An 11,650-nucleotide genomic window follows, 5' to 3' on the forward strand; every position below is an offset into this window, starting at 1 on the left:
CACCTTTAAGTGTTTCTGAAGTGAATTACCTACCCTACCTTTAAGTGTTTCTGAAGTGAATTACCTACCCTACCTTTAAGTGTTTCTGAAGTGAATTACCTACCCCACCTTTAAGTGTTTCTGAAGTGAATTACCTACCCCACCTTTAAGTGTTTCTGGAGGGAATTACCTACACCACCTTTAAGTGTTTCTGAAGTGAATTACCTACCCCACCTTTAAGTGTTTCTGAAGTGAATTACCTACGCCACCTTTAAGTGTTTCTGAAGTGAATTACCTACCCCACCTTTAAGTGTTTCTGAAGTGAATTACCTACCCCACCTTTAAGTGTTTCTGAAGTGAATTACCTACCCCAGCTTTAAGTGTTTCTGAAGTGAATTACCTACCCTACCTTTAAGTGTTTCTGAAGTGAATTACCTACCCCACCTTTAAGTGTTTCTGAAGTGAATTACCTACCCCACCTTTAAGTGTTTCTGAAGTGAATTACCTACCCCACCTTTAAGTGTTTCTGAAGTGAATTACCTACCCCTACCTTTAAGTGTTTCTGAAGTGAATTACCTACCCCACCTTTAAGTGTTTCTGAAGTGAATTACCTACCCTACCCTTTAAGTGTTTCTGAAGTGAATTACCTACCCTACCTTTAAGTGTTTCTGAAGTGAATTACCTACCCCACCTTTAAGTGTTTCTGAAGTGAATTACCTACCCACCTTTAAGTGTTTCTGAAGTGAATTACCTACCCCACCTTTAAGTGTTTCTGAAGTGAATTACCTACCCCTACCTTTAAGTGTTTCTGAAGTGAATTACCTACCCCACCTTTAAGTGTTTCTGAAGTGAATTACCTACCCTACCTTTAAGTGTTTCTGAAGTGAATTACCTACCCTACCTTTAAGTGTTTCTGAAGTGAATTACCTACCCCACCTTTAAGTGTTTCTGAAGTGAATTACCTACCCCACCTTTAAGTGTTTCTGAAGTGAATTACCTACCCTACCTTTAAGTGTTTCTGAAGGGAATTACCTACCCCACCTTTAAGTGTTTCTGAAGTGAATTACCTACCCTACCTTTAAGTGTTTCTGAAGTGAATTACCTACCCCACCTTTAAGTGTTTCTGAAGTGAATTACCTACCACACCTTTAAGTGTTTCTGAAGTGAATTACCTACCCCACCTTTAAGTGTTTCTGAAGTGAATTACCTACCCCACCTTTAAGTGTTTCTGAAGTGAATTACCTACGCCACCTTTAAGTGTTTCTGAAGTGAATTACCTACGCCACCTTTAAGTGTTTCTGAAGTGAATTACCTACCCCACCTTTAAGTGTTTCTGAAGTGAATTACCTACCCTACCTTTAAGTGTTTCTGAAGTGAATTACCTACCCTACCTTTAAGTGTTTCTGAAGTGCATTACCTACCCCACCTTTAAGTGTTTCTGAAGTGAATTACCTACCCTACCTTTAAGTGTTTCTGAAGTGAATTACCTACCCTACCTTTAAGTGTTTCTGAAGTGAATTACCTACCCCACCTTTAAGTGTTTCTGAAGTGAATTACCTACCCCACCTTTAAGTGTTTCTGAAGTGAATTACCTACCCCACCTTTAAGTGTTTCTGGAGGGAATTACCTACCCCACCTTTAAGTGTTTCTGAAGTGAATTACCTACCCCACCTTTAAGTGTTTCTGAAGTGAATGACCTACCCCACCTTTAAGCTAATTGTTATAGTTCATAAATCCTGAAAAACGAAAGACACGTTTTTAGTTACAGAAACGTTTTATTAGAAATGTAAATGTTACATATTCCAGAACAACAGGACTCAGATCTGAATGTAATAAACTAAAACCGGACATATTCAACAACAGGTAAAGAAGATCCTACTTTCTGCTGATAAAAAAAAAATAGATGTATTCATAAAGTTTCAGATCAAACGATGTGAGAGAAGACAAAATAAAAATTCAATAACAAGACATCGAAACTCAGATGGACAGAAAGCATTTCCCAGGTTATAGAGGCGTGTCCGAGTGACATCACTTCCTGTTATAGAGGCGTGTCCGAGTGACATCACTTCCTGTTCTTGGCAAGCAGCGCCGCCGGGACGTCCTCGGGTTTCAGCGCTCTGACGGAGAAGAGTCGCGCTGCGCGTTCACTAAGAGTTCCCCCGCACTTCAGACCACGAGACATCAGTTCCTGCTTCAGACGGGCCAGACCCAGAGCCTCCAGCTGGGACACGCAGGACAGCGAGGACAGGTCCACCTGGAGAGCAAGGTCAGATGCTTTAACCCTTTGAACACACATCATTAGTTTCTTTATACTTAATGTAAGGGTGTGTTTGTTAATGGCTGATGCATGATTATGGTGCAGGACATCAGCATGTATTTCACACACAGCCCCACCTAGTGTCAGCAGAAAGTAATTCAAATAATGCAAAAATAAATACATCTTAAAATATATTTTAAGATGTATGTATGTAATCATTTGATGTCATATCTTTTGTTGATCTTCTGTGTTTTGTCTAAAGGCTATTGCTCTGCTGGATCCATTGATATTGTGACCTCGGTGATGAGTGTCTGAATATTTGTAATGTTCAGGTTGTTGTGTTTAATATTCAAGAGAATATTTTTCATTGTTCAAATGATAATAAACAAACATATAAAGCATATTTGTCCACTCATATGTTGATAAGAGTATTAAAAACTTGAAAGATATCCCTCTAAGGTACATTTAGAACAGATAAAAAATGTGCGATTAATTATGGACAATCATGGGTTAAATATTTGAATCGACGGACAGCCCTAATAAAAGCGCCACTGCTCAAACTGGAGGAAAAAAGTGATCTACTTATTCCTGTCTGTATTTAAACATTAATTAATAAAGTAATGTTTGCCATCCAAAACTATCTTATACTGTCTTCAAGAGAAGAAGCTCCAACAAACGACAGGAGAGAGAAAGAGATGCTGACCTGCTGAGACTCTGCAGGAGGCTCTCTGCTGGTTCCCTTGTTCTCTCTGCTGGTTCCCTCAGACTGAGGCTCTCTGCTGGTTCCCTCAGATTGAGGCTCTCTGCTGGTTCCCTCAGATTGAGGCTCTCTGCTGGTTCCCTTGTTCTCTCTGCTGGTTCCCTTGTTCTCTCTGCTGGTTCCCTCAGACTGAGGCTCTCTGCTGGTTCCCTCAGATTGAGGCTCTCTGCTGGTTCCCTCAGATTGAGGCTCTCTGCTGGTTCCCTCAGATTGAGGCTCTCTGCTGGTTCCCTCAGATTGAGGTTCTTTGCTGGTTCCCTCAGACTGAGGCTCTCTGCTGGTTCCCTTGTTCTCTCTGCTGGTTCCCTCAGATTGAGGCTCTCTGCTGGTTCCCTCAGATTGAGGTTCTTTGCTGGTTCCCTCAGATTGAGGCTCTCTGCTGGTTCCCTTGTTCTCTCTGCTGGTTCCCTCAGACTGAGACTCTCTGCTGGTTCCCTCAGATTGAGGCTCTCTGCTGGTTCCCTTATTCTCTCTACTGGTTCCCTGAGGCTCTTTACTGGTTCCCTGAGGCTCTCTACTGGTTCCCTGAGGCTCTCTGCTGGTTTGATCAGTGGAGGACGAGCTGCAGTCGGAGGAGCTGAAAGAAACGAAGATTCAGTTAGTCAGGATTCTCTCTAATATTTATTTTATATCGCTGATAAAAGTTTCTCCAAAAGCGAAGTCTTACAGGACCTCAGTGAACACATGATGATAATGAGGCCTACCTGCTGCTCTGCTCCACCCGTCTCTGTTTCATCATCACTGCAGAGGCTCCACAGCTGGAGGACAGAGACTCTTCATCATCATCATCTTCATCATCCTCAGAGCTCATCATCTCGTCGAGACCCGTCCTGTGAACACGAGACATTTCAAACATCTGCCTGTAGACTTTATAACACATGTAGTATAATATGGATTTAAGTCAAGATGTGTCAAAGTAAACGACGACCTCTTTAAAGCTCTATTTTACTGTATATCTAAATGAATTAAACGATAGTTACATACGTAACTATCGTTTAATTTCATCCTTACTGACCGCCAGAGGCGGTGCTTTAGCACTGGATGACCTATACCAACAGAGTCACGAGGAAGTCTGAATACTCCCCCTATAAGGATGGCCTAGACGGACTCTGCAGGAGGACCACACCCAGCGGGTGAGGGGCGGCAACATTCACCCTGTAGTATGTGGCGAATGTGCTCGGAGATGCCCATGTGGCCGCAGCACATATGTCCTCCAGGGGCACACCTCTCAAGGTCGCCCATGACGTGGAGACACTCCTGGTAGAGTGGCACTTTACTCTGGGTGGCAAGGGACGGTCATTCGCCTTGTATGCCTGGGCAATGACGTCCACGATCCAGTGGGACAAGCGCTGTTTTGAGAGCGCACAGCCCCTTCTAGGACCACCGTAACACAGAAAGAGCTGTTCAGACTGACGCATGCCTGCGGTAGTCTGGACATAAGCTCTAAGGGCCCGCACCGGGCATAGGAGTCTCGACCTCTCTTCCCCCTCTCCTGATGGGGGGTCAAACCGTGCCAGCTGGATAGGCCGATTAAAATGAGAGCGTGCCAGCACCTTAGGGAGGAACGCTGTGTTCGGCCATAAAGTGACACCTGAGCCATCTGAGTTCCACCTCAGACACGAGCTGTTCACGGACAAGGCCTGAAGCTCGCTTACACGCTTTGCTGAGGTGATGGCAAGAGGGAAAGCAGTCTTAGCTGAGAGCCACCTCAGTTCTGCCTGTGACAAGGGTTCAAAGGGAGGCGAGCATAGGGCATCCAGCACCAAGGGCAGGTCCCATGTAGGGGCCCTTGGGATGTTCGGGGGGCGAAGCCTCAGTGCTCCCCTTAAAAAGAGGGATACCAGCCTATGGCTCCCCACTGTGTTGTTGTCAACCCTTGCGTGTTGAGCTGATATAGCAGCCTGACGGTAGCGGGACACCGGCCGTCGTCCAGGAGGGACTGCAGGAACTCAAGGGTCGTAGGCACCGAGCAATGTACTGGGTCCTCATTTCGCCCTTGGCACCAGTCAGAAAACAGTTTCCACCTGTTTTCGTACTGCCTACGAGTAGATGGTGCCCTAGCATTGAGAATAGTCCTCCTGACAGGCTCTACGCAGTCGCTCAGCAGTGGGTCGGGCCCTCCAGTGGCCAGACCCGCAGCTGGAGGTGGCAGGGGTCGGGGTGCCATATCCGACCCTCCAGCTGAGACAAGAGGTCCTTCCTGTTGGGGAGACGCCAAGGCGTCCCACAGCAGAGTCTGGCCAGAAGGGGGCCACCAGAAGAAGCCTGTGGCCCTGATGAAGCACTCTGAGGAGTGTTGGTAGGATCAGAGGAAGGGGTGGATAGGCATAGAGAAGACACCCTGGCCATGAATGAGCCAGGGCGTCCTGACCCAAAGGGCTGGTCTTCTCCATCAAGGAGAACCATAGGGGGCAGTGGGTTGACATCTTCGAGGCAAAGAGATCTACCTCTGCCCTGCCGAAGAGACCCCAGATGCTGGTCACCACCTCTGGATGAAGCCGCCACTCCCCTGGTGGAGGCTTGTGACGGGAGAGGAAGTCGGCGACTTGGTTCTGCTCTCCGGGCAGATACATTGACCGTAGGCTGGCCAGGTAAGGAGCTGCCCAGGTCAGGAGAGTCTGGGACAGTGACAACAAGCCCAAGGCAACGACAGCCGAGGCAGCTGTCAGCTTGCCCAAGAGGCGGAGAAAAAGAATATATGCCAGAGACCTGCCCCTTTTGAAGAGGGGAAGAAGCTGGAGGATGTCGTCCAGGCGCTGAGCAGATGGACAGGCCCGCATAGTGACTGAGTCCAGAGCCACCCCAATGAAGGTTAGGCTCTGAGAGGGGTTCAGACAACTCTTCTCCATGTTCACCCTGAGGCCTAGCCGGGCGACATGAGAGAGAAGGAGAGCCGTGTCCTGGGTCGACTGCAACCGGGATGGTGCACAGATCAACCAGTCGTCTAAGTATGGCAGAATCTTCATACCCCGAGACTGCAGGGGCGAGAGAGCTGCCGCGACACACCTGGTGAACACCCTTGGGGAGAGGGAGAGTCCGAATGGAAGCACCCTGAACTGGAAATGACGGCCTCTGAAGGGAAAGCGAAGAAACTGCCTGTGATGAGGCACAATAGGCACATGAAAATAAGCGTCCTTCAAGTCGATGGACGTGAACCATTCCCCCCTGGCAACGGTACGAAGAACGTCCGCTGTGCTCAGCATATAGAAAGGTAAGATCTTCAGGAACTTGTTGAGTCCCCTCAGATCGAGGATTGGGCGAAGTCCACCGCCTTTCTTCCTTATCAGGAAGTAGGTCGAGTAGCAGCCGGCTGTGAGATGGGGTCCACAGGCTCGATTGCACCCTTGGCAAGGAGGACTGACAGCTCCTGGTTTAGGGCGATTTCTTTTGCCGGGTCGTTTATGGTGGTCATTTTGACCCGGCTGAAGACTGGGGGGCGGCGTCGGAACTGAAGCTTGTACCCTTGGGTTAAAGTGGAAACCACCCAGGGGTCTGAAGCTTGAGCTACCCAGTAGTTGAGCTGCTGCTGGGAGAAATAACCGACAGCCGGCCCCAGACCCTCAGTACCTTGCCCCCCGGCCTCTGGAGGCCCTGGGGGGGCGACGGTTAGGCACCGGATGCCGAGGCTGCCTTAGGGGGGAGTTAACAGGACCGTGCTGGTAGCGGGCCGGCCCCCTCGTGGGACACTGAGGCCCATGGTGGGTGGATGGGAGTGGCCTCGGGAGGCAGACGCGGAACCTCTAGGCCAGGGGCGCCCAACCAGTCGATCGCGAGATGTGTCTAAAAATAGAACAACAATATTCTGTTTTATCGTTAATGTCCTATAACATAATCTTCCTGTGCCAGAATAATGCACTTGAACGCATCAAAGCTTTGTGATTGGCCGGCGTGACCCCATGTGTCGGGGCGTGGCTGGTGGGCAGTGGGCACTATTTAGCTGACGTTGTCCGTGGCAACAGGAGTGACAGTCCGCACACAAGACCGCAATTATGGCAGAAGCAAAAAAGCCCCAAATATATAATTTTCACTCCGAGTGGGAGGATGATTATTTTTGTATCTATTCCAATCCAAAGTCCATCTGGACTTTGGACGAGCGTGACTTTATCGAAGAAGGGTCATTTAGGAGCGGCATTTCAAAACAGTGCACAAACTCATGTCTCTGCGAAGAGCTGAGAACTGTTGCCTGGTCTGACTAGCTTAGACAGTCCGTTCGAGCAGCTATACGGCCGCTGAACCGAACAGCTCCCCCGGCTCCACTGGGACAGCACGGAGAGTCCTCCTACATGCCTCTGATAAGGGTGACTGTGCCAGCCAAACCTGGCGACGAGTCTGGACGAGAGTGGACATCAGGCGCCCAAGCTCTCTACACATCAGAGCGAACGCCTGTAATGAGGCGTCACTGAGGCTGGTAGAGGAAGCGCTGAGAGCCTCCTGCTGCAGGGAAGCTGAGAGGGCGAGCATGAGGTGAGAGAGGGAATTGCCTACACGGCCCATGCGCGCCGCTGCATCGTAAGCCTTAGTGAGCAGGTCATCAGTGACCCGACATTGGGGTCGAGGGCACCTGGCCTGCGACCTCAGAGCTTCGTCAGGGGAAACTATGAGGGAAGCAATAGTAGGCTCAACAGCCGGCATGTGGTCAAGGCCGAATCTTGCCGCATCCTGCATGGCTGCCAGCGCTCGGCCATCGGACGTAAGACGGGAAAGAGTCTTAGTGTCCCTCCAGCATGCATGTAACTCCCTCAGATACTCACAAGAGGGAGGAACGGTAAAGGTGGCGAGTGTCAGAGTGCGCCTGAAGAACGCACTGGCAGGCGCTGTCTCGGGCTGCTGTACATCCAGCTGCTGGCGAGCCAGTGCCATGCGAATGACGGTACCCATGGAGCCGTCATCTGCCCCCGAGGATGCATGAGCTGAGGTACAGGAGCCAGGAGGATGGGACGGGCCCTCCTCCTCATACTCATTCAAGCTGAAGCTGCCATCGAGACCACATCGTGGCCATGGGTGGATTAATAAACCAACTGTGTGCCGTGAGAGGGGAGCGAAGACACTCTTCACTAGTGCAGAAACAAGTTAGCTTGAACGAGAGCACTCGGCTAACTTGGACACAATGATCTATTAGTTTGAGAATAGATCTCACCGACTGACGTGCAGGAGCGTCCGCTCTTTACCGGTCCGGAGCTCCTGGGGTCCGAGCGGTGAACACCGCGGTCCCCTCCCTTGGGAGGGCGGACAGCTCGTCGCAGCCTTTGGAGGGCGAGCGTTCTAGCCCGCAGCTCCGATAGAGACGATCACAAGGCTACAGGTAGCGATGAGCTAGAATCTAATTATTCAGTAAGCTAGCTTGGCTCTAAAGTAGTAACCTGCGCAGCGAGAAGATGAAATAGGACTGAACTTGTTGACAGCACCGGAACTTATGCCTTCCGGGGTCATACGAGGTCACACGTGACTTTGTTGATATAAATATATATCCAGTGCCTCTGGCGGTCAGTCAGGATGAACCAGGACCCTCACCAGGACCCTCACCAGGACCCTCACCAGAACGCTGCCTTCTTCTGCTTCTTCCTCAGCGGCTGCTCGCTCTCCTCGCCGCTCGGCCTCTTCGCTGCCGACCCCTCGTCCGCCCTCACCTGCGTGCTGGAGGACGCCTGCAGACCTGGAGCGCAAGCAGGGAGGTTAGGAGACACCGCTCACATTTAATGTTTTTACTGTGATATCTTGTTTCAACAGTCACTTTGCTTTTACCTCGTGTGAATCCTGTTTTTAACTCTGACCTGCTATCAACGCCTGAATTCATAAATAAAGGTCCTTCCGTTACTTCCACTTCATTTCCATTTGAGATGTTCATTTCTCTAATGTGCAGTGCCTTGTCTTGTTGTGCTGCACATTGGGATCAATAAAGTTCTCCTCTCTCTCTCAGCTGTGGACTCATCACTCATCACTCGTCACTCGTCACATCACTCATGCTCATCACTCGTCACTCGTCACTAATGCTCATCACTCATCACTCGTCACTCATCACTCGTCACTCATGCTCATCCTCGTCACTCGTCACTCGTCACTCGTGCTCATCACTCATCACTCGTGCTCATCACTCGTCACTCATCACTCGTCACTCATCACTCGTGCTCATCACTCGTCACTAATGCTCATCACTCATCACTCATCACTAATGCTCATCACTCATCACTCGTGCTCATCACTCGTGCTCATCACTCGTCACTGGTGCTCATCACTCGTGCTCATCACTCATCACTCGTGCTCATCACTCGTCACTCATCACTCGTCACTCGTGCTCATCACTCATCACTCATCACTCATCACTCGTGCTCATCACTCGTCACTAATGCTCATCACTCGTCACTAATGCTCATCACTCGTCACTAATGCTCATCACTCGTCACTCGTGCTCATCACTCGTCACTCGTGCTCATCACTCATCACTAATGCTCATCACTCGTCACTCATCACTAGTCACTCGTGCTCATCACTCGTCACTCGTCACTCATCACTAGTCACTCGTGCTCATCACTCATCACTAATGCTCATCACTCGTCACTCATCACTCATGCTCATCACTCATCACTCATGCCTCGTGCTCATCACTCATCACTCGTCACTCATCACTAGTCACTCGTGCTCATCACTCGTCACTCGTCACTCATCACTAGTCACTCGTGCTCATCACTCATCACTAATGCTCATCACTCGTCACTCATCACTCATGCTCATCACTCATCACTCATGCCTCGTGCTCATCACTCATCACTCGTCACTCATCACTAGTCACTCGTGCTCATCACTCGTCACTCGTCACTCATCACTAGTCACTCGTGCTCATCACTCATCACTCGTCACTAATGCTCGTCACTCGTCACTCATGCTCATCCTCGTCACTCGTCACTCGTCACTCGTGCTCATCACTCGTCACTCGTGCTCATCACTCGTCACTCATCACTCGTCACTCGTGCTCATCACTCGTCACTCATGCTCATCCTCGTCACTCGTCACTCGTCACTCGTGCTCATCACTCGTCACTCATGCTCATCACTCATCACTCGTCACTCGTCACTCATGCTCATCACTCGTCACTCATCACTCGTCACTCATGCTCATCCTCGTCACTCGTCACTCGTCACTCGTGCTCATCACTCGTCACTCATGCTCATCACTCATCACTCGTCACTCATCACTCGTCACTCATGCTCATCCTCGTCACTCGTCACTCGTCACTCGTGCTCATCACTCGTCACTCATGCTCATCACTCATCACTCGTCACTCGTCACTCGTGCTCATCACTCGTCACTCGTGCTCATCACTCGTCACTCGTCACTCATCACTCATCACTCGTCACTCGTGCTCATCACTCGTCACTCGTGCTCATCACTCGTCACTCATCACTCGTCACTCGTGCTCATCACTCATCACTCGTGCTCATCACTCGTCACTCGTGCTCATCACTCGTCACTCATCACTCGTCACTCGTGCTCATCACTCGTCACTCGTCACTCATCACTCATCACTCGTCACTCGTGCTCATCACTCGTCACTCGTCACTAATGCTCATCACTCGTCACTCGTCACTCATCACTCATCACTCGTCACTCGTGCTCATCACTCGTCACTCGTCACTCATCACTCATCACTCGTCACTCGTGCTCATCACTCGTCACTCATCACTCGTCACTCGTGCTCATCACTCATCACTCGTCACTCGTGCTCATCACTCATCACTCGTCACTCGTGCTCATCACTCGTCACTCGTGCTCATCACTCGTCACTCATCACTAGTCACTCGTGCTCATCACTCATCACTCGTGCTCATCACTCATCACTCGTGCTCATCACTCGTCACTCATGCTCATCACTCGTCACTCATCACTAGTCACTCGTGCTCATCACTCGTCACTCGTCACTCATCACTAGTCACTCATGCTCATCACTCATCACTAGTCACTCGTGCTCATCACTCGTCACTCATCACTAGTCACTCGTGCTCATCACTCGTCACTCATCACTCATCACTAATGCTCATCACTCGTCACTCATGCTCATCACTCATCACTCGTGCTCATCACTCGTCACTCATCACTAGTCACTCGTGCTCATCACTCATCACTCGTGCTCATCACTCGTCACTCATGCTCATCACTCGTCACTCATCACTAGTCACTCGTGCTCATCACTCGTCACTCGTCACTCATCACTAGTCACTCATGCTCATCACTCATCACTAGTCACTCGTGCTCATCACTCGTCACTCATCACTAGTCACTCGTGCTCATCACTCGTCACTCATCACTAGTCACTCGTGCTCATCACTCGTCACTCATCACTAGTCACTCGTGCTCATCACTCGTCACTCATCACTCATCACTAATGCTCATCACTCATCACTCGTGCTCATCACTCATCACTCATCACTCGTGCTCATCACTCATCACTCGTCACTCACGCTCGTCACTCGTCACTCATCACTCGTGCTCATCACTCATCACTCATCACTCGTGCTCATCACTCGTGCTCATCACTCGTGCTCATCACTCATCACTCATCACTCATCACTCATCACTCGTGCTCATCACTCGTGCTCATCACTCGTCACTCGTGCTCATCACTCGTGCTCATCACTCGTCACTAATGCTCATCACTCGTC

General features: G+C 49.8%; 1 protein-coding gene across 1 annotated transcript in view; it reads right to left on the reverse strand.

The window, feature by feature from the left end:
- Positions 1–1,720: 1,720 nt before the first annotated feature.
- sde2 (SDE2 telomere maintenance homolog (S. pombe)) overlaps positions 1,721–11,650 on the reverse strand; it is a 16,667-nt gene continuing 6,737 nt past the window's right edge. Inside the window, exons 5-8 of the mRNA XM_034149599.1 lie at positions 8,532–8,649; positions 3,701–3,826; positions 2,940–3,573; positions 1,721–2,233 (exon numbers count right to left, since the gene is read on the reverse strand). Of these exons, the coding sequence (XP_034005490.1) occupies positions 2,042–2,233; positions 2,940–3,573; positions 3,701–3,826; positions 8,532–8,649 (1,070 nt within the window). The 3' untranslated portion in view covers positions 1,721–2,041. The remainder of the gene's footprint in view (positions 2,234–2,939; positions 3,574–3,700; positions 3,827–8,531; positions 8,650–11,650) is intronic.

Source organism: Trematomus bernacchii, unplaced genomic scaffold (genome assembly GCF_902827165.1).
Source record: "Trematomus bernacchii unplaced genomic scaffold, fTreBer1.1, whole genome shotgun sequence".
Classification (NCBI taxonomy): Eukaryota; Metazoa; Chordata; class Actinopteri; order Perciformes; family Nototheniidae; genus Trematomus; species Trematomus bernacchii.